This window comes from Melanostigma gelatinosum, assembly GCF_949748355.1.
Source record: "Melanostigma gelatinosum genome assembly, chromosome: 4".
NCBI lineage: Eukaryota > Metazoa > Chordata > Actinopteri > Perciformes > Zoarcidae > Melanostigma > Melanostigma gelatinosum.
The window spans coordinates 30,662,325-30,687,137 of NC_136637.1; the positions used below are offsets into that span (position 1 = coordinate 30,662,325).

Genomic DNA, 24,813 nt, shown 5'->3' on the forward strand with positions numbered 1-24,813 from the left:
AGTGATGATGATGGTCACAGTGATGATGATGATGATGGTGGTGATGGTGGTGATGGTCACAGTGATGATGGTGGTGATGGTCACAGTGATGGTGATGATGATGATGGTGGTGATGGTCACAGTGATGATGATGGTCACAGTGATGATGATGATGATGGTCACAGTGATGGTGATGGTCACAGTGATGGTGATGATGATGGTCACAGTGATGATGATGATGATGGTCACAGTGATGATGATGGTCACAGTGATGATGATGATGATGGTCACAGTGATGATGATGGTCACAGTGATGGTGATGATGATGGTCACAGTGATGATGATGGTCACAGTGATGATGATGATGATGGTCACAGTGATGGTGATGATGATGATCACAGTGATGGTGATGATGATGGTCACAGTGATGGTGATGATGATGATCACAGTGATGATGATGATGGTCACAGTGATGGTGATGATGATCACAGTGATGGTGATGATGATCACAGTGATGGTGATGATGATGGTCACAGTGATGGTGATGATGATGATCACAGTGATGATGATGATGGTCACAGTGATGGTGATGATGATCACAGTGATGGTGATGATGATCACAGTGATGGTGATGATGATGGTCACAGTGATGGTGATGATGGTCACAGTGATGGTGATGATGATCACAGTGATGGTGATGATGATCACAGTGATGGTGATGATGATGGTCACAGTGATGGTGATGATGATGATCACAGTGATGATGATGATGATCACAGTGATGATGATGATGGTCACGGTGATGATGATGATCACGGTGATGGTGATGATGATGGTCACAGTGATGGTGATGATGATGATCACAGTGATGATGATGATGGTCACAGTGATGGTGATGATGATGGTCACAGTGATGGTGATGATGATGGTCACAGTGATGGTGATGATGGTCACAGTGATGGTGATGATGATCACAGTGATGGTGATGATGATGATCACAGTGATGGTGATGATGATGGTCACAGTGATGATGATGATGGTCACAGTGATGGTGATGATGATGGTCACAGTGATGATGATGATGATGATGGTCACAGTGATGATGGTCACAGTGATGATGATGATGATGGTCACAGTGATGGTGATGATGATGGTCACAGTGATGATGATGATGATGGTCACAGTGATGGTGATGATGATGGTGGTGATGGTGGTGATGGTCACAGTGATGATGATGATGATGGTCACAGTGATGGTGATGATGATGGTCACAGTGATGGTGATGGTCACAGTGATGGTGATGATGATGGTCACAGTGATGATGGTCACAGTGATGATGATGGTCACAGTGATGATGATGGTCACAGTGATGATGATGGTCACAGTGATGGTTATGATGGTCACAGTGATGGTTATGATGGTCACAGTAATGATGGTCACAGTGATGATGATGATGATCACAGTAATGATGGTCACAGTGATGATGATGGTCACAGTGATGATGATGGTCACGATGATGATGGTCACAGTGATGACGATGATGGTGAGGATGATGGTCACGGTGAAGATGATGATGATGGTGGTGGTGGTGATGGTCACGGTGATGATGATGATGGTCACGGTGATGATGATGATGGTGGTGGTGGTGATGGTCACGGTGATGATGATGATTGTCACGGTGATGATAATGGTGGTGGTGGTGGTGATGGTCATGGTGATGATGGTCACGGTGATGATGGTCACGGTGATGATGATGATGGTCACGGTGATGATGATGATGGTCACGGTGATGATGGTCACGGGGATGATGATGATGGTCACGGTGATGATGATGATGGTCACGGTGATGATGATGATGGTCACGGGGATGATGATGATGGTCACGGGGATGATGATGATGGTCACGGGGATGATGATGATGGTCACGGGGATGATGATGATGGTCACGGGGATGATGATGATGGTCACGGGGATGATGATGATGGTCACGGGGATGATGATGATGGTCACGGGGATGATGATCACGGGGATGATGATGATGGTCACGGGGATGATGATGATGGTCACGGGGATGATGATGATGGTCACGATACTGATTCGGTCTTCCTGTTTTTGGTTTTTTACAGCATTCATCCAGTCAGACACAATTCTAGAAGTTTTACATTTTGGTGAGGGGAGCCTTTTACAGGTAAGCACTGTTATGTTTTATTACTTTCTTTATTTATACACTACGAATACAGAAATATTCACCCAGTAACTTCTTAATGTAATGTCATGTATAGTTTAATCACTTCTCTTTCTTTTTACAGGCAGAGTCTGACATCGATTTTAGTTTATATCATCAACAAAGGTGAGTGTAATGTCCTAACCTCAGACACACATACTGTATGTTTATGTACATGTCGTCATAGTTGGTGTACTACATGTAGTATTTAGTGCTCCACAGATCTGCTTTTCTGCCTGACTTTTCAAAGTGACCAACTTGTGCTTGTGAAGTTCAGTCCCTTTTGGAAATTCCTGGTGGATGTTAGCATGGAGTGAGCTGAAGTGGCGCTGAAGATGTGAAGCTTTGAAATGCGCTAATGACGCATTTTTTCTGCGTTTTCTCAAATGATCTTGCCCCGACTGGGAAACTTTGCGGTATTTTCATCTCACGCACATGCGCGTTTGACGAAAATACCGTATTGAACTCAAGCAAAGCGAACACGCACATTAAAAAAACACAAACTTTGATATGAATGTAAGAGCTGCATGAAACCAGTCAAAGAGCCGCCAGGTCTGCTATAGAGCCTGGTGGTGAAGAGGTGGAACAGATCCGTGGTAAATAGGGCGGCTATAGGGCGGCTATAGTGGAGCTATAGGGCGGCTATAGGGCGGCTATAGGGCGGCTATAGGGCAGCTATAGTGGAGCTATAGGGCGGCTATAGGGCAGCTATAGGGGAGCTATAGGGCAGCTATAGTGGAGCTATAGGGCGGCTATAGTGGGGCTATAGGGCAGCTATAGGGGAGCTATAGGGCGGCTATAGTGGAGCTATAGGGCGGCTATAGGGCGGCTATAGTGGAGCTATAGGGCGGCTATAGTGGGGCTATAGGGCAGCTATAGGGGAGCTATAGGGCGGCTATAGTGGAGCTATAGGGCGGCTATAGTGGAGCTATAGGGCGGCTATAGTGGAGCTATAGGGCGGCTATAGTGGGGCTATAGGGCGGCTATAGGGCGGCTATAGGGCGGCTATAGTGGAGCTATAGGGCGGCTATAGGGGAGCTATAGGGCGGCTATAGTGGGGCTATAGTGGAGCTATAGGGCGGCTATAGGGCAGCTATAGTGGCGCTATAGGGCGGCTATAGTGGAGCTATAGGGCGGCTATAGTGGAGCTATAGGGCGGCTATAGTGGGGCTATAGGGCGGCTATAGGGCGGCTATAGTGGAGCTATAGGGCGGCTATAGGGGAGCGGCTATAGGGGAGCTATAGGGCGGCTATAGTGGGGCTATAGTGGAGCTATAGGGGGGCTATAGGGCGGCTATAGGGCGGCTATAGGGGGGCTATAGGGCGGCTATAGGGGGGCTATAGGGCGGCTATAGGGGAGCTATAGGGCGGCTATAGTGGAGCTATAGGGCGGCTATAGTGGAGCTATAGTGGGGCTATAGGGCGGCTATAGGGCGGCTATAGTGGAGCTATAGGGCGGCTATAGGGGGGCTATAGTGGAGCTATAGGGGGGCTATAGGGGGGCTATAGGGCAGCTATAGGGGAGCTATAGTGGAGCTATAGGGGAGCTATAGGGGGGCTATAGTGGAGCTATAGGGGGGCTATAGGGCAGCTATAGGGGGGCTATAGGGGGGCTATAGTGGAGCTATAGGGGAGCTATAGGGCGGCTATAGGGGAGCTATAGGGCGGCTATAGGGGAGCTATAGGGCGGCTATAGGGCGGCTATAGTGGAGCTATAGTGGAGCTATAGGGGAGCTATAGGGGAGCTATAGGGCGGCTATAGGGGAGCTATAGGGCGGCTATAGGGGGGCTATAGGGCGGCTATAGTGGAGCAATAGGGCGGCTATAGGGGTCTATAGTGCGGCTATAGGGCGGCTATAGGGGTCTATAGTGCGGCTATAGTGGAGCTATAGGGCGGCTATAGGGGGGCTATAGGGGGGCTATAGGGCGGCTATGGGGGGGCTATAGTGGAGCTATAGGGCGGCTATAGTGGAGCTATAGGGCGGCTATAGGGGGGCTATAGGGCGGATATGGGGGGGCTATAGTGGAGCTATAGGGCGGCTATAGGGGAGCTATAGGGGGGCTATAGGGCGGCTATAGGGGGGCTATAGGGCGGCTATAGGGCGGCTATAGGGGAGCTATAGTGCGGCTATAGGGGAGCTATAGGGCGGCTATAGGGCGGCTATAGGGGGGCTATAGGGCGGCTATGGGGGGGATATAGTGGAGCTATAGGGCGGCTATAGTGGAGCTATAGGGCGGCTATAGGGGGCTCCAGGGCGATGTTGGAGTGATTACATGTTAGTGGAGGACTTATGCAAAACATTTTCACCAGTGTTCCCTTACGTGTGGTAATTGTGGCCATTTTACTATTTCAGTTCTGTTCATTCAGAGGTGGAAGAAGTATTCAGACTCTTTACTGCAGTACAAGTATTCATACACACTGAAAATACTCGTTCTGCTAGACTAGACCGGAAGTAAAAGTAGTCCAAAGTATTGATGAATGGGTCAAATGTTTTCCTATTCTATTATGTACCTCTGAGGTGTAGTGGAGAGGTAGCGAGTACTCTAGTAAAGTACTTGGTTCCAGTGTGTTTGTATGATAACTGGTATTGTTTTCACAATGAAACAATAAGCCCCGCCCTCATCCCTGATGATTTACATGGCGTCTCCTGTTACCGTGTCGTGAACACAAAGAGTTCTCAGGTCTATTGTGAGCATCCTCCTGCAGCCAAACAGGTCCGGTGAGTTATGACCGAGCTCTTCAACGCCAGCTGCCTCTGTGACACTCCGACCGCGACAGGAGACGTACTTCAGCTTCTCCTCCACTTTGTTGTTTATCATTTTAATACATGGATTCTTCCCGGAGAGGCTTTTTAAGAGAGGGGCCCCTGTGGCCGTCTTAATGCGTCTGTTTCTCTGGTTTGTTTGAAGTGCACACAAACATGGATACATGTGTGTGTTGGCTGCTGCTGTCACTTCTTCTTCTGCTTCCTGTCTCTTGCAGCGCGGCGCCGCACCGAGGGAACTGCCGCCCGATACGCTTCGAACCGCCGATGTTGGACTTCCACGAACAGTGAGTGTCTGATTCATTCTGTCTTTTGTTGTTTGAGACACTTGCCGCTTCTGCATGTTGAGCTTATTGGAGTGTATGAAGAGACATTCGTGTCGCAGATCATTGAAGAAGCTCCGCTGAGGTGTTAGACCTTCTTTAGGGTTGTGAGGTCACCGCCCTTCATTCTGCCAACTTGACGCATCACCGAGGAATCTTTAGAACTTCACCCAACTTCACCTGCAGAGGACTTATTAGACCACATTCCTGTGACTGTGGGTGCAGCACACCTGACCCAGCTTCACCTGGGTGTTGTGGGCGGAGCCAAGGGGTGCTGATCATACTTATTGTTATTGTGGTTTTTATCCTAAATGTGTCTCGCAGCATAAGTGTTTTTATGAACATCATGTTTTTATTGTGGGACACAAGTTTAGTTTTATTTAGTTTATTTTACTTTAGTTTATTTTGCACAATTTAAACAATACAATAAAAATGAACAAACAGATAAATAATATCTCAGAGCAGGAGCCTCCACCTGTATAATGTTATAATGAACATAACATGAACATACACACGATGTGACTACATGAAATACACACCTTGGAGTTTCTTTCCCGCTGTTCTTTGTTGACTTCTTGTTCAGAGTGGATGCTCTTTTCCCTCAGTACACACTCGCAGGCCGTCGGTGCATCGCTATGGTTACAGGCATCGGGGTCTTAAAGGTTAAAGGTGAAGTCTGAGAGTCCGTTAATGTTTGAATGATGTAAAGACATGACATTCAGTCTGAGGAGGATTATTCTTTTCTACAACATAATCACAAAGAGCCGAACAGATACCCGTCAACAAAGAGCGCAATCTCAGACTTCACCTTTGACCCCTGAACGTTTTGAGTGAATGAAGGTAAATCTGTGAACGACGTAAAGATCTGGACCGAGTGCTCGTAGTCCCAGACTCACAAGTCTCTACGTGTTAAATAATCATCTATTCACATGTTTCAGCTCCTCCTCTCTCCTCTCCTCTCTCCTCTCTCCTCTCTCCTCTCTCTCCCTCCTCCTCTCTCTCCTCCTCTCTCTCCTCTCTCTCCCTCCTCCTCTCTCTCCTCTCTTTCTCCTCTCTCTCTCTCCTCCTCTCTCTCCTCTCTCTCTCCTCTCTCTCTCCTCTCTCTCCTCTCTCTCCCTCCTCTCCGCTCCCTCCTCTCCTCTCAGACTCAGACTCTGTTTAAATAACGAGTCATTAAACTGCTCCAGACTCTGTTTAAATAACGAGTCATTAAACTGCTTCAGACTCTGTTTAAATAACGAGTCATTAAACTGCTCCAGACTCTGTTTCAATAACGAGTCATTAAACTGCTCCAGACTCTGTTTAAATAACGAGTCATTAAACTGCTCCAGACTCTGTTTCAATAACGAGTCATTAAACTGCTTCAGACTCTGTTTAAATAACGAGTCATTAAACTGCTCCAGACTCTGTTTCAATAACGTGTCATTAAACTGCTTCAGACTCTGTTTAAATAACGAGTCATTAAACTGCTTCAGACTCTGTTTCAATAACGTGTCATTAAACTGCTCCAGACTCTGTTTAAATAACGAGTCATTAAACTGCTTCAGACTCTGTTTAAATAACGAGTCATTAAACTGCTCCAGACTCTGTTTCAATAACGAGTCATTAAACTGCTTCAGACTCTGTTTAAATAACGAGTCATTAAACTGCTCCAGACTCTGTTTCAATAACGTGTCATTAAACTGCTTCAGACTCTGTTTAAATAACGAGTCATTAAACTGCTTCAGACTCTGTTTCAATAACGTGTCATTAAACTGCTTCAGACTCTGTTTAAATAACGAGTCATTAAACTGCTTCAGACTCTGTTTCAATAACGTGTCATTAAACTGCTCCAGACTCTGTTTAAATAACGAGTCATTAAACTGCTCCAGACTCTGTTTCAATAACGTGTCATTAAACTGCTCCAGACTCTGTTTCAATAACGTGTCATTAAACTGCTCCAGACTCTGTTTAAATAACGAGTCATTAAACTGCTCCAGACTCTGTTTCAATAACGAGTCATTAAACTGCTCCAGACTCTGTTTCAATAACGAGTCATTAAACTGCTCCAGACTCTGTTTAAATAACGAGTCATTAAACTGCTCCAGACTCTGTTTCAATAACGAGTCATTAAACTGCTCCAGACTCTGTTTCAATAACGTGTCATTAAACTGCTTCAGACTCTGTTTAAATAACGAGTCATTAAACTGCTCCAGACTCTGTTTAAATAACGAGTCATTAAACTGCTCCAGACTCTGTTTCAATAACGAGTCATTAAACTGCTTCAGACTCTGTTTAAATAACGAGTCATTAAACTGCTCCAGACTCTGTTTCAATAACATGTCATTAAACTGCTTCAGACTCTGTTTAAATAACGAGTCATTAAACTGCTCCAGACTCTGTTTAAATAACGAGTCATTAAACTGCTCCAGACTCTGTTTAAATAACGAGTCATTAAACTGCTCCAGACTCTGTTTAAATAACGAGTCATTAAACTGCTCCAGACTCTGTTTCAATAACGAGTCATTAAACTGCTCCAGACTCTGTTTCAATAACGTGTCATTAAACTGCTTCAGACTCTGTTTAAATAACGAGTCATTAAACTGCTCCAGACTCTGTTTAAATAACGAGTCATTAAACTGCTCCAGACTCTGTTTCAATAACGAGTCATTAAACTGCTCCAGACTCTGTTTCAATAACGAGTCATTAAACTGCTTCAGACTCTGTTTCAATAACGAGTCATTAAACTGCTCCAGACTCTGTTTAAATAACGAGTCATTAAACTGCTTCAGACTCTGTTTAAATAACGAGTCATTAAACTGCTCCAGACTCTGTTTCAATAACGAGTCATTAAACTGCTCCAGACTCTGTTTCAATAACGTGTCATTAAACTGCTTCAGACTCTGTTTAAATAACGAGTCATTAAACTGCTCCAGACATCATATTTTAATGTTTTAATGCTCCTACGTTCACTCTTTGTTTTCTGTAGATTTGTTGTTGTTGTTGTTGTCGTCTTTGTCTCACAGAAGCTCCTCCTCTTTCTCCACAGACCCGTTGGAATGCCCAAAATGGAGAAAGTTTATTTACATAATCCGAGCTCGGAGGAAATTAGTTTGATATCAATATCAGCAACAACGGCACATTTCCACGCCTCCTTTTTCCAGAACAGGGTAAGTACTCGTCTCTGTTCATGTTGATGTTGTTCTATCTGGAGGAGGATTATTCTATAAGTGAGATCAGTGTGATCACGTTCTTATTGTAAACGGGAGATTAATGAGGACGCATGTGCTTCCTTTAGTCGTTGCTTCAGGCTCCGGTAGCCTCGGTGGTCGAGCTCTTCATAAACCAGCAAACATGTGACCACACCAGCTCCAATGCACACACTCAACACTCTCCATCTTCAGTAGGAAACACAACCACTGATTATGATGATGCATGTCCCTAAAGTCTTACAGATGAAGGCTGATGCACGTCAATGAACCGTCGTTATTGATAGAGTCATAAAGGAGATGTTCCTAAAAATAGCTCTATTGGGAGAGAAGCTTCTCCAGAGCTCTGCAGCTGGACGGAGGACACCAACCATGTTGGTGTCCTCTGAGGTTATGTAACTTACTGAGCGTCTCAATGGCTCTCTGATGAAAACACCGTTTACACGTCTGAAGAACAACAATTCATTTCTACATGTTTAGAAACAGGAAGTCTTAAAATCCTCGTGAGTAAATATTGATCAGCTAAATCAAATAGTTCATATTCAGCCTTAGTTTCTTTAGAACATGTGTCATACTGGACTTGTTTCTCTACAGGGTTTGTATGAAGGTGATGAAGTAGTTGATGAATGTGAGAGCGTTATATTCTCGACAGTGGAGGTCAGTCGGTCACAGCTCGTTGTCTTCTTCATTCTTCACACTTCGTTCTGTTTGTTCATTCTCTGGAGTTTCACAGAGTATGAACTCCTTCGCTCAGAGACTCGAGTTTAACCGGAGCTTGAGCCTCCACGCACCAGTTTAAAGTCCTCTAACTCGTGTAAAGAGCTCTAAATAACCAGCGCTCAGATCCTCTACGGCTGGTTTCTGGTTCCTCAGAAGAGAACGAAAGGTTTAGATTTGTTTCAGTTGTGCTCCTAAACTCAAAGACGTGAGAGAGGAAGCTTCTGTTCCAAAGCAGCTCTTAGAACATGTCTTTACACACTTTAATGTCTTTACACACTTTAATGTCTTTACACACTTTATTAATGTCTTTACACACTTTAATGTCTTTACACACTTTAATGTCTTTACACACTTTAATGTCTTTACACACTTTAATGTCTTTACACACTTTAATGTCTTTACACACTTTATTAATGTCTTTACACACTTTAATGTCTTTACACACTTTAATGTCTTTACACACTTTAATGTCTTTACACACTTTAATGTCTTTACACACTTTAATGTCTTTACACACTTTAATGTCTTTACACACTTTATTAATGTCTTTACACACTTTAATGTCTTTACACACTTTAATGTCTTAACACACTTTATTAATGTCTTTACACACTTTAATGTCTTTACACACTTTAATGTCTTTACACACTTTAATGTCTTTACAGACTTTATTAATGTCTTTACACACTTTAATGTCTTTACACACTTTAATGTCTTTACACACTTTAATGTCTTTACACACTTTAATGTCTTTACACTTATTAAAGTCTTTACACACTTTAATGTCTTTACACACTTTAATGTCTTTACACACTTTAATGTCTTTACACACTTTAATGTCTTTACACACTTTAATGTCTTTACACACTTTAATGTCTTTACACACTTTAATGTCTTTACACACTTTAATGTCTACACACTTTAATGTCTTTACACACTTTAATGTCTTTACACACTTTAATGTCTTTACACACTTTAATGTCTTTACACACTTTAATGTCTACACACTTTAATGTCTTTACACACTTTAATGTCTTTACACACTTTAATGTCTACACACTTTAATGTCTTTACACACTTTAATGTCTACACACTTTAATGTCTTTACACACTTTAATGTCTTTACATACTTTAATGTCTTTACACACTTTAATGTCTTTACAGACTTTATTAATGTCTTTACACACTTTAATGTCTTTACACACTTTAATGTCTTTACACACTTTAATGTCTTTACACACTTTAATGTCTACACACTTTAATGTCTTTACACACTTTAATGTCTTTACACACTTTAATGTCTTTACACACTTTAATGTCTTTACACACTTTAATGTCTACACACTTTAATGTCTTTACACACTTTAATGTCTTTACACACTTTATTAATGTCTTTACACGCTTTAATGTCTTTACACACTTTATTAATGTCTTTACACACTTTATTAATGTCTTTACACACTTTAATGTCTTTACACACTTTAATGTCTTTACACACTTTATTAATGTCTTTACACACTTTATTAATGTCTTTACACACTTTAATGTCTTTACACACTTTATTAATGTCTTTACACACTTTAATGTCTTTACACACTTTATTAATGTCTTTACACACTTTAATGTCTTTACACACTTTAATGTCTTTACACACTTTAATGTCTTTACACACTTTAATGTCTTTACACACTTTATTAATGTCTTTACACACTTTATTAATGTCTTTACACACTTTAATGTCTTTACACACTTTAATGTCTACACACTTTAATGTCTTTACACACTTTATTAATGTCTTTACACACTTTATTCATGTCTTTACACACTTTAATGTCTTTACACACTTTAATGTCTACACACTTTAATGTCTTTACACACTTTATTAATGTCTTTACACACTTTAATGTCTTTACACACTTTAATGTCTACACACTTTAATGTCTTTACACACTTTAATGTCTTTACAGACTTTAATGTCTTTACACACTTTATTATTGTCTTTACACACTTTAATGTCTTTACACACTTTATTAATGTTTTGACACACTTTAATGTCTTTACACACTTTAATGTCTTTACACACTTTATTAATGTCTTTACACACTTTATTAATGTTTTGACACACTTTAATGTCTTTACACACTTTAATGTCTTTACACACTTTAATGTTTTTACACACTTTAATGTCTTTGCACACTTTATTAATGTTTTGACACACTTTAATGTCTTTACACACTTTATTAATGTCTTTACACACTTTATTAATGTTTTGACACACTTTAATGTTGTTACACACTTTTCTTCCGTTCCTTATTCATGAACTTCTTTAAATGACACTTTAAGTGCACACTGCGCGTTCTTCCTAACTATTCTATTTGTATTTGTGAGCTGCGTAGTCTGTCTTAAATGCACAGAATATATTTTTCCTAAACAATTCTGAATGTAGAAATATGGAAAAGAATATTTTTAGGAACGAGTTACTTCTCAACAGCCCACGTCGTACTTCTTTGTGACGTTGTGTAAAAGATATTCAGCTTCTTAATGTGACCCACATTGGAAACAGGACGTCCAAACAGGTGGAAGAGACCTTCAGGGTCTCTGTAGGTGTCTTCGTGTGAGCTCGTGTCCACCAGTACATGACGTCCATCCTTCTCTCTGCACCTTCTGGTGATACAGGAGGTCCTCTGTAGCCCCGCCCACTCTCTAGCGCTCCAATCACGTAGGATCTGATTTGAATCCCTCTCTGTACACCGCTCACATGCTTCTGTTTCCTTCGAGGAAGAAGTCTCAGTGCAGACGTTTGAAGACGCTCTGACTTCTGTTTCACTGGGATAAAAACAATCCGTTGACGACGAAACGACGGCGCTCACAGGCGACCAGTCGAAGCGCTGCGTTACCTCCAGTCAGAGGGTTTGATAACTGCGTTTCACTTTACATGCGTCTCTTTCTTCTAAAACAAAGTCCTTCTGCAGCTCGTGCTCATCCATTAGTGATGCTGTAATTACACGACCCCACAACATATATAAAGACCTTCTCATGCAGAATAGAAGAGTCAGGGTAACAGAGTCTGAGCGTTCATCAGCTCAAATAAAGCAGATGAATCCGGTTTAGTTTCCTGCACATGAAGACTTCCCCTTCAGGACAGACGGGTTCCGTGGCTTTCAGCAGCGCTGCTGCATTTCCTGGTTTAGTGTCGTCGTTGTATTAGTTGTGACATGGAGCGGAGGGTTGTTGGTTCTAACGGCGTGTGCTGGAGGTGCTTCAGTGGTTCGGTCTTCAGAATGCTGTGTGAGAGGAAGCAGCACGAGGCCTCTGGTGTGTTACTGACTGCTTTAGTTCGGCTCTAATGTGAAGTTGTATCTGATTCCATAACCTCACCAGACTTCTCTCCGCTATTGGAATCTTTAAGAACGTCTCAAACTCTGCCTGTAGAATCATAAAGACCTGATGAGTAAATAATGATCCTCCTGCGTTCTTTAATAAACATGTGTTGATTAAATCTTCCCGTCAAAGAGAGTCCCAGAGATCAGCTCACCATGTTCATCAGCTGTGTACTAATACTTTGAGTATACTCTGCATTGTGTATTTGTATTGACATTAGATGAGACTCTGGAGAACAAAGTCGAACAATCTGTACTTTTAGTTCCAGTTAAACCCAGAGCTCACAACGGAGGTTCAGACATCATTTCTATATGTTCTATAAGATTATCTCCAGAGTGAACCAGACCAGGCTCTGGTGTTGAGCATCTCTGACAGTATGTAGAGTTTCCTGTCTGACCAACACTCTGGATCAGTCAGCAATGAACCGGTCGGAGGGTTTAGTATCTGCTGAGCAGTCTCCGTCGGTGTTTACGAGACATTGTGAACATTCTGTTCTGTTCCAGTCACGATGTACGAGTCTGGCTTTTATCCCACTGTTCTTCTCATCCTCTTGTTGCTATGGATATGTATTGTCTCTTGTCTTTCAATTAAAAAAACAAAACAAAAACAGAAAAGTATCATAATAATACATTTTAAAAATGCGTTGACGCACAATCAAATAATTGGCTGCGTTAATTAATGAATGCATTAACGTGAAATGAACGCGTTAACTTGCCCAGCACTAGTATTTATATATAGATATTCATATGTTGTGTTCTCTCCACAGATAATCCCACCAGCAGGAAACACATCGTTCGATGTCGTGTTTCTGGCTCGAGTAGTTGGGAACGTAGAAAACACTTTATTTATTAACACGTCTCATCACGGAGTGTTTACGTACCAGGTATGGACCAAAGACAGTACGTCCACTTGTGATGGTTTCTAATAGAAAGCGTGACTCTTCTTTCTGTCCTGGTCTCTGTTCTGGAGGTTTTTGGGGTCGGCATCCCGAACCCCTTCAGACTGAGGCCGTTCATCGGGGCCCGAGTCCCAGTCAACAGCAGCTTCTCTCCTCTCATAAACATCCACAACCCCTTCAGTGAACCGCTGCAGGTACAGTACTCTGTCTGTCTGTCTGTCTGTGACACATGTGACACATGTGGTGTGTTCATGTTCCACGTCTGACTCCAGGTGGTGGAGATGTACTCCAGCGGTGGAGATCTTCATCTGGAGCTTCCTACAGGTCAACAAGGAGGAACTGGAAAACTATGGGTGAGTTTCACGTCTCACTGCGTTTGTGTCGAGTCCTGTTCTTTCATTTAGAAGACGAAGGATAAACCGTGTACATGCAGCCGTTCACGCCGTGATGTCCTCTCCATGTTGCTCCCGTCTGTGTTTACGTCTCTTTTTATTTCTGACTTCAGCGGTTTTGGTCTTTTTTTGCTAAATATCTTGAACGAACCGTTACATTGTAAGAAATGTAACTGTAAGCAGCAGAAGCTTGTGACATCTTCTGGTAAAGTTTAAATCGACCACGTCTCTGCTGACCAAACATCTTCAAGATTAAAACTACATTTGTTCATTCTGAGGTTACAAAAGCTGAATCCAAGCAGCAAAACTGGACGAAACGTCCTCAATTAATCTCAACTGTGGAACAATGAGAGTACCGTGTGTGACGGGGAAACAGGAAACAGAAGTAGAGAGTAAACTGAGACTCGTGAAGGAGCTGCATACAATGATATCAATTCATCAGAAGTGATCCTTTCAGAACATGCACGCTCCACTCTTCTACAGCTACAGCCTCGTTTAACACTCTGTTTGTTTGTTTGATCGTATTTTATTGTCCATTTTCACATTTTTTACTTAAATTCTTGCTCTGTGCTTATTGTGCCGCACTAATCACTGATGCTGGAGTGTTCTGAATCAAAGTATCGTCACATATGGGTAATAACGGAGGAATGTTGGCGTTTATTGTCTAAACGTGGTCGACCTCGTCCCGGCAGGAGATTCCTCCGTTCGAGACGAAGGGCGTGATGAGAGCCAGCTTCTCGTCCAGAGACGTCGACAACCACACGGCGTTCATCCGGATCAAAACCAACGCTACCAACGAAGACCAGTTCATCATCCTCCCCGTGGAGGTGGAGGTCACATCAGGTGGGTCTTTGTCACGGTCACACTCTGTGTCGTCCTGTCCTCTCTCAGCTCAACCTCCTCTGACTCCTGTGTTGCAGCTCCGGGTATCTACTCGTCCACAGAGATGCTGGACTTTGGTACTCTGCGCTCACAAGGTATGACACCCGACATGAGGAGATCCATCTGGAGCTTTTCGTTCCCTCTCTCGGACTCTTTGCTCACTCCTCTGCTCCTTTTTGTCTCTCAGATCGTCCCAAACTGCTGAATCTGCACCTTTTAAACTCTGGAACAAAAGACGTTCCTATAACAGTAGGTCTCCTCTGCAGCCTTTCTGTCTCTCAATCCTTTCACTTTCAGTTGATGAAGGTCAAGAAGAGAAGTACAACACGTCACGAACCTAACGATACAAACAGTCAGTCACAAACATCGATCTTCATCCTGCATATTCACCCTCTCATCCATTCTACTTTACACTCTACAAGAACCATATATATAACTATACATATATATATATACATATACATATATAGTTATATATATATATATATATATACATATATATATATATATATATATATATATATATATATATATATACATATATATATATATATACATATATATATATATATACATATATATATATATATATATATATACATATATATATATATATGTATATATATATATGTGTATATATATATATATATATATATATATGTGTATATATATATATATGTATATATATATATATATATATATATATATATATATATATATATATATAACTATATATGTATATGTATATATATATATATATATATATATGTATATATATATATATATATATATATATATATATATATATATATATATAACTATATATTTATCGTTATATACTCAATGACAAACAATGTAAAAGATTCGAACAATCAGAAACCAGCACAGTTGTAGATCATCATCCTCCAAACTATACCTGTCATAACAATTCAGTCATATGAAATATTGTAGATCCCACAGAACCTTCAGTGTGATTTCAGCATAGTCTCCTCCGATAACGTCCATAGCAGGGTTCCAAACAGAAGAACCCATTCCCGTCTCCTTGGAGAAGGTGTGCAGTCGTAGAACCTTGTGATGGCCGACGCTGTGAGGTTGCATCCTTTCTTCAGAACCCTGTGAACGTGTCTCTTGGTGTTAACCTTCATGCTTCACTGGTCTTCTGCTCTTCAGAGTGTACGCACGACTCCGTCCAACGAAGCCGTCACCGTGGATTTTAAAGCCGTCACTCTGAAAGCCGGAGAGAGCCGATACACCAAAGTAGCGAGTATTAGTTTTGATGGTAAGTCCTGCTTGTTGTTCGTATTTGACACGATGATGGTTTTAACCTTGGTGATTGTCTGAGGCTTTTCTTTGGAGGCTTTTGAATTGTTGAGGTGTTTCTATTATTTTGTCCACCCCATTCATGTGATTGAGGTGAGGCTACATAACAAACACTGGAAACTTCACATCTCATTTTATCTCTTACTTCTGCTAAATATCTTCAAACAGATTCATATTTGTCATCGCAAACAGCAGACCGCTTGTGACGAACGGCCTCCAGCAGCTGGGAGAGTTAAAAGTTGTCGAGATACAAAATAAAAAGGTTGAGCGACCACATCCCGACTCTATGAGCTGTGACTCAGACAGAATATCACTTATCTTCAAGAGGAATTCTATTTTTATGCTCATTTAAAACATGCATCAGAACAGCTGCACAGAAACAACACGACTCCATAAAACGTCCTCAATTCTTCCAAAAACAAGTCTTTGTGCTCGTTTGAGGTGATTCCTTTGTGCTGATGAAGTGAATAGATTATGGAAACACCTTCACTGAATAAGTTCTCTCAGGGCTGATCAGCTCGACGGTTAGTTTGAATACGCTCTGAACCGTTTCCTCCTAACGAGGAGACGCTGAGCGGCTTGACCTCAGCTTCCTCTAAAGACGCACCAGAGTCTTCTGTATGAGAAGTTCAACTTCCTTTTTAACAACGATTCCATTGAACTGTTTCAGGTTTATTCTACTTACAATAACAAGTCATGAATCAACATATTTGCCTTGTTGTGTGCGGTACTACCGATTGACTGTGGACGTTGTTCGACAGTCTTTACATCGTGTTCTTAAACTGCAGTTTTGTGCTTTAGAGCATTGCACAACTTCCTCTCGTGAGGCCACGTGTCCTTCTTTGCAGTTTGCTTATCTGCTGTTTTTGATGTGTTTCTGTATTTTTGTCGTTGCAGCCTCAAAGGCCAGAAGACCGTATCAGTTCTCTGGTAAGATAACGGTGAAAGCGAAAGAGAAGAATTACTCCAAGCTTGAAATCCCTTTCCAGGCAGATGTTTTAGACGGGTGAGTGTTGAGACAGACGGTGGCTTCATGCGTGAGGAAAGGTTCAGTTCTCTAAACCTGTCCCTGTCTTCTGGCAGATACCTGGGCTTTGACCACACGGCCACTCTGTTCCACATCAGGGACAGTCCTGTGGACCCCGTGGACAGACCCATCTTCCTCACCAACGCCTTCAGCTTTGCCATCCGGATACACAACGTGTCTCTACCAGAGGAGGCCAAAACCATGTTTAATGTGAGAGATGGAGAGAGAGAGAGACAGACACAGAGAGAGAGACACAGACAGACACAGAGAGAGAGACACAGACAGACACAGAGAGAGAGACAGACAGACACAGAGAGAGAGACACAGACAGACAGAGAGAGAGAGACACAGAGAGAGAGACACAGACAGACACAGAGAGAGAGACACAGACAGACACAGAGAGAGAGACACAGACAGACAGACAGACAGAGAGAGAGACACAGACAGAGAGAGAGACACAGACAGAGAGAGAGACACAGACAGAGAGAGAGACACAGACAGACACAGAGAGAGAGACACAGACAGACAGACAGAGAGAGAGAGACACAGACAGACACAGAGAGAGAGACACAGACAGACACAGAGAGAGAGACAGAGAGAGACAGACACAGAGAGAGAGACACAGACAGACACAGAGAGAGAGACACAGACAGACACAGAGAGAGAGACACAGAGAGAGAGACACATATAGACAGACACAGAGAGAGAGACACAGACAGACACAGAGAGAGAGACACAGAGAGAGAGACACAGAGAGAGAGACACAGACAGACAGACACAGACAGACAGACAGACACAGACAGACAGACACAGACAGACAGAGAGAGAGAGACACAGACAGACAGAGAGAGAGACACAGAGAGACACAGAGAGAGAGACACAGACAGACACAGAGAGAGACACAGACAGACAGACAGACACACACAGACAGACAGACACAGAGAGAGAGACACAGACAGACACAGAGAGAGAGACACAGACAGACAGACACAGAGAGAGAGACACAGACAGACACAGAGAGAGAGACACAGACAGACACAGAGAGAGAGACACAGACAGACAGACACAGAGAGAGAGACACAGACAGACACAGAGAGAGAGACAGAGAGAGAGACACAGAGAGAGAGACACAGACGGACACAGAGAGAGAGACACAGACAGACACAGAGAGAGAGACACAGACAGACACAGAGAGAGAGACACAGACAGACACAGAGAGAGAGACAGAGAGAGACAGACACAGAGAGAGAGACACAGACGGACACAGAGAGAGAGACACAGACAGACACAGAGAGAGAGACACAGACAGACACAGAGAGAGAGACACAGACAGACACAGAGAGAGACAGACACAGAGAGAGAGACACAGACAGACAGACACAGAGAGAGAGACACAGACAGACACAGAGAGAGAGACACAGACAGACACAGAGAGAGAGACACAGACAGACAGAGAGAGACAGACACAGAGAGAGAGACACAGACAGACACAGAGAGAGAGACACAGACAGACAGACATAGGCAGACAGACAGAGGTCCCACTCTGACTGAGATTCAGTGTGTGAGGTCAGAGGTGTGATATCTCTTCTTCTCTCTGTTTTAGGTGCAGAACCTCAGCGCTCCCATCCTCATTCCTCCTCATGAGTCCCGCTACATCTTCTCGCTCCTCTTCAGGCCGGTCCGACCCTCCATCCACATCGACAGCAACATCCTGCTCATCACCAACGCATCCAAGTTCCACCTGCCGGTCCGAGCCTACACCGGCTTCTTAGAGGTCAGAGATAGTACTCTATATATCTACGTGTGTGTGTGTCTATATATATATATATATATATATATATATAGACACACACACACACAAAACAAACATGCTCTGTTATAGTAAGAGTACTACTACCACACAGCATTAATACCTTGTCTCCTGTCTCCAGCCTCTGGTCCTGCCTCCCAGTCTGAAGGAGAACCTCCTGGACTTCGGGGTTCGCAGTGCAACAGACACCAGCAGCATCACGTTTGTGGTGGTCAACAGTAATCCTATAGAGGTGAGACCACTACAGTACACATCCAACAGTTTGTTTCCTGTTTCTTGTCCATTTAACACTCTAGTACAGTGGTTCTCAACTGGTCTGGCTGCGGGACCCACCATCACCCCTTAATGACAAGCCACAACCCACGACCCAAATCATATATATATATATATATATATATATATATATATATATAATTTGGGTATATCTATATTCAAAAAGAGTAATGTCTCTGTGTTGTAAAAAACTGTCAAATCAAATAAAGAAAGTACACATCAATTATATTTTAACAATTATTATTCTCATTTTTCAAATTTAACTGGATGGATTATAAATACATAGAAATACATGAATACATGTTCTTCTCATTTCAAGTAAAATAACAGCTGGATTAAAAAATAAATTACGTAACAAAATACATTTTAGAAAAATAGTTTTCACTGAATTGTCCTGCAGCTTTAAATTCAGTTCATTCAGGGTGAAGTGAAAAAGCCACGATATTATATTTTTCTCATCTTCTAAAAAGAGAAAGTAGTGTTTGAAGAATTCACCTCTATGAGTCTGTCCAGTCAGAGTCTGACTCTGGTCTCTCTGGACATTTCTCTCTGATGGAGATCGTCCTATGATTTGACTTTCACACTTCAACAGTCCTGCTCTGTCTCTGTGTCCTCGTCTCTCCCCGTGTGTCACGGTGTGTGTACATCTCAATGAGTCAGGAAACCTGTCAGAATACTCATATTTGATTGGCTGAGCTGCATCATATGATGTGATTCACAACGCATTGGTCTGTGTTTTTCCTGCACCGCTGAACAAGTACCGTAAATGCTGGAATAATTCCGCTGCATAAAAAATGCCCTTCAAAATAAAATCACATATTATTATTATATTTTTCTTTTTTTTGTCAGTCAAAGACCCGCTGAAAACGGGTCCGTGACCCAAAAGTGGGTCGCGACCCACCAGTTGAGAATCACTGCTCTAGTCCATTGTGTTTCGTTCTTCATGGTCTTTTAAAAGTGCTGACTCGTGTCTTAAAATATCTCTGGCACAACACAAAGCCTTCATGCCGACATACTTGCGCTGTTCATCACTACTTTCTTTATCTCACGGCTTTGTGTCCTCCAGCTGGAGATCAAGTCCTGGCTGGTGACGGGAGACAGTTTGTCGATGGAGCTGCTGACGACGGAGAAAGGAAACTCCACAGTGGCTCTGAGTCGCCTACGAGAGCTGCAGAACACCTCGGCCTCCCATCAGCAGACGGTAAGACCTCCGCTGTGTCCGTCTGCTGGCGGCTTTATGTCCTGAACATTTATATGAATCACAAACTTCATAACTGATGAAGTCCAGCAGAAAACACAACCTGTTGGGTCTGGTTAGGATGAGACGAAGAGTACTAATAGAATAAATATAAGTACAACGACCACACTGTAAACGTACTCTGTTACAGTAAAGGTACTACTACCACACTGTAAACGTACTCTGTTACAGTAAGAGTACTACTACCACACAGTAAACGTACTCTGTTACAGTAAGAGTACTACTACCACACAGTAAACGTACTCTGTTACAGTAAGAGTACTACTACCACACTGTAAACATACTCTGTTACAGTAAGAGTACTACTACCACACAGTAAACGTACTCTGTTACAGTAAGAGTACCACTACCACACTGTAAACATACTCTGTTACAGTAAGAGTACTACTACCACACTGTAAACATACTCTGTTACAGTAAGAGTACTACTACCACACTGTAAACGTACTCTGTTACAGTAAGAGTACCACTACCACACTGTAAACATACTCTGTTACAGTAAGAGTACTACTACCACACTGTAAACATACTCTGTTACAGTAAGAGTACTACTACCACACTGTAAACGTACTCTGTTACAGTAAGAGTACCACTACCACACTGTAAACATACTCTGTTACAGTAAGAGTACTACTACCACACTGTAAACATACTCTGTTACAGTAAGAGTACTACTACCACACAGTAAACATACTCTGTTACAGTAAGAGTACTACTACCACACTGTAAACATACTCTGTTACAGTAAGAGTACCACTACCACACTGTAAACATACTCTGTTACAGTAAGAGTACCACTACCACACTGTAAACATACTCTGTTACAGTAAGAGTACCACTACCACACTGTAAACATACTCTGTTACAGTAAGAGTACTACTACCACACTGTAAACATACTCTGTTACAGTAAGAGTACTACTACCACACTGTAAACATACTCTGTTACAGTAAGAGTACTACTACCACACTGTAAACGTACTCTGTTATAGTAAGAGTACCACTACCACACTATAAACGTACTCTGTTACAGTAAGAGTACTACTACCACACTGTAAACGTACTCTGTTACAGTAAGAGTACCACTACCACACTGTAAACGTACTCTGTTACAGTAAGAGTACTACTACCACACTGTAAACATACTCTGTTACAGTAAGAGTACCACTACCACACAGTAAACATACTCTGTTACAGTAAGAGTACTACTACCACACTGTAAACATACTCTGTTACAGTAAGAGTACTACTACCACACTGTAAACATACTCTGTTACAGTAAGAGTACTACTACCACACAGTAAACGTACTCTGTTACAGTAAGAGTACTACTACCACACTGTAAACATACTCTGTTACAGTAAGAGTACTACTACCACACTGTAAACATACTCTGTTACAGTAAGAGTACTACTACCACACAGTAAACATACTCTGTTACAGTAAGAGTACTACTACCACACTGTAAACATACTCTGTTACAGTAAGAGTACTACTACCACACTGTAAACATACTCTGTTACAGTAAGAGTACTACTACCACACAGTAAACGTACTCTGTTACAGTAAGAGTACTACTACCACAGTAAACGTACTCTGTTACAGTAAGAGTACCACTACCACACTGTAAACATACTCTGTTACAGTAAGAGTACTACTACCACACTGTAAACATACTCTGTTACAGTAAGAGTACTACTACCACACAGTAAACGTACTCTGTTACAGTAAGAGTACCACTACCACACTGTAAACATACTCTGTTACAGTAAGAGTACTACTACCACAGTAAACGTACTCTGTTACAGTAAGAGTACCACTACCACACTGTAAACATACTCTGTTACAGTAAGAGTACTACTACCACACTGTAAACATACTCTGTTACAGTAAGAGTACTACTACCACACAGTAAACGTACTCTGTTACAGTAAGAGTACCACTACCACACTGTAAACATACTCTGTTACAGTAAGAGTACTACTACCACACTGTAAACATACTCTGTTACAGTAAGAGTACTACTACCACACTGTAAACGTACTCTGTTACAGTAAGAGTACCACTACCACACAGTAAACGTACTCTGTTACAGTAAGAGTACTACTACCACACTGTAAACGTACTCTGTTACAGTAAGAGTACTACTACCACACAGTAAACGTACTCTGTTACAGTAAGAGTACTACTACCACAGTAAACGTACTCTGTTACAGTAAGAGTACCACTACCACACTGTAAACATACTCTGTTACAGTAAGAGTACTACTACCACACTGTAAACATACTCTGTTACAGTAAGAGTACTACTACCACACAGTAAACGTACTCTGTTACAGTAAGAGTACCACTACCACACTGTAAACATACTCTGTTACAGTAAGAGTACTACTACCACAGTAAACGTACTCTGTTACAGTAAGAGTACCACTACCACACTGTAAACATACTCTGTTACAGTAAGAGTACTACTACCACACTGTAAACATACTCTGTTACAGTAAGAGTACTACTACCACACAGTAAACGTACTCTGTTACAGTAAGAGTACCACTACCACACTGTAAACATACTCTGTTACAGTAAGAGTACTACTACCACACTGTAAACATACTCTGTTACAGTAAGAGTACTACTACCACACAGTAAACGTACTCTGTTACAGTAAGAGTACTACTACCACACTGTAAACATACTCTGTTACAGTAAGAGTACTACTACCACACTGTAAACATACTCTGTTACAGTAAGAGTACCACTACCACACTGTAAACGTACTCTGTTACAGTAAGAGTACCACTACCACACTGTAAACATACTCTGTTACAGTAAGAGTACTACTACCACACTGTAAACGTACTCTGTTACAGTAAGAGTACTACTACCACACAGTAAACATACTCTGTTACAGTAAGAGTACTACTACCACACAGTAAACATACTCTGTTACAGTAAGAGTACTACTACCACACTGTAAACGTACTCTGTTACAGTAAGAGTACTACTACCACACAGTAAACATACTCTGTTACAGTAAGAGTACTACTACCACACAGTAAACGTACTCTGTTACAGTAAGAGTACCACTACCACACTGTAAACGTACTCTGTTACAGTAAGAGTACTACTACCACACTGTAAACATACTCTGTTACAGTAAGAGTACTACTACCACAATGTAAACGTACTCTGTTACAGTAAGAGTACTACTACCACACTGTAAACATACTCTGTTACAGTAAGAGTACTACTACCACACAGTAAACGTACTCTGTTACAGTAAGAGTACCACTACCACACTGTAAACATACTCTGTTACAGTAAGAGTACTACTACCACACTGTAAACATACTCTGTTACAGTAAGAGTACTACTACCACACAGTAAACGTACTCTGTTACAGTAAGAGTACCACTACCACACTGTAAACATACTCTGTTACAGTAAGAGTACTACTACCACACAGTAAACGTACTCTGTTACAGTAAGAGTACTACTACCACACTGTAAACATACTCTGTTACAGTAAGAGTACTACTACCACACTGTAAACATACTCTGTTACAGTAAGAGTACTACTACCACACTGTAAACATACTCTGTTACAGTAAGAGTACTACTACCACACTGTAAACATACTCTGTTACAGTAAGAGTACTACTACCACACTGTAAACATACTCTGTTACAGTAAGAGTACTACTACCACACTGTAAACGTACTCTGTTACAGTAAGAGTACCACTACCACACTGTAAACATACTCTGTTACAGTAAGAGTACTACTACCACACTGTAAACATACTCTGTTACAGTAAGAGTACTACTACCACACTGTAAACATACTCTGTTACAGTAAGAGTACTACTACCACACAGTAAACATACTCTGTTACAGTAAGAGTACTACTACCACACTGTAAACATACTCTGTTACAGTAAGAGTACTACTACCACACTGTAAACATACTCTGTTACAGTAAGAGTACTACTACCACACTGTAAACGTACTCTGTTACAGTAAGAGTACTACTACCACACAGTAAACATACTCTGTTACAGTAAGAGTACTACTACCACACAGTAAACGTACTCTGTTACAGTAAGAGTACTACTACCACACAGTAAACGTACTCTGTTACAGTAAGAGTACTACTACCACACTGTAAACATACTCTGTTACAGTAAGAGTACTACTACCACACAGTAAACGTACTCTGTTACAGTAAGAGTACTACTACCACACAGTAAACATACTCTGTTACAGTAAGAGTACTACTACCACACTATAAACGTACTCTGTTACAGTAAGAGTACTACTACCACACAGTAAACGTACTCTGTTACAGTAAGAGTACTACTACCACACTGTAAACA

At 41.7% G+C, this 24,813-nt stretch overlaps 1 protein-coding gene across 1 annotated transcript in view; it reads left to right on the forward strand.

The window, feature by feature from the left end:
- tmem131 (transmembrane protein 131) overlaps positions 1–24,813 on the forward strand; it is a 46,188-nt gene that overhangs the window by 3,129 nt on the left and 18,246 nt on the right. The window contains exons 2-17 of the mRNA XM_079267432.1: positions 2,106–2,167; positions 2,289–2,329; positions 5,187–5,255; positions 8,320–8,440; positions 13,347–13,463; positions 13,550–13,672; positions 13,751–13,831; positions 14,563–14,713; positions 14,791–14,847; positions 14,940–15,001; positions 15,923–16,031; positions 16,970–17,078; positions 17,156–17,309; positions 18,703–18,873; positions 19,031–19,141; positions 20,249–20,383. Of these exons, the coding sequence (XP_079123558.1) occupies positions 2,106–2,167; positions 2,289–2,329; positions 5,187–5,255; positions 8,320–8,440; positions 13,347–13,463; positions 13,550–13,672; positions 13,751–13,831; positions 14,563–14,713; positions 14,791–14,847; positions 14,940–15,001; positions 15,923–16,031; positions 16,970–17,078; positions 17,156–17,309; positions 18,703–18,873; positions 19,031–19,141; positions 20,249–20,383 (1,673 nt within the window). The remainder of the gene's footprint in view (positions 1–2,105; positions 2,168–2,288; positions 2,330–5,186; positions 5,256–8,319; positions 8,441–13,346; positions 13,464–13,549; positions 13,673–13,750; positions 13,832–14,562; positions 14,714–14,790; positions 14,848–14,939; positions 15,002–15,922; positions 16,032–16,969; positions 17,079–17,155; positions 17,310–18,702; positions 18,874–19,030; positions 19,142–20,248; positions 20,384–24,813) is intronic.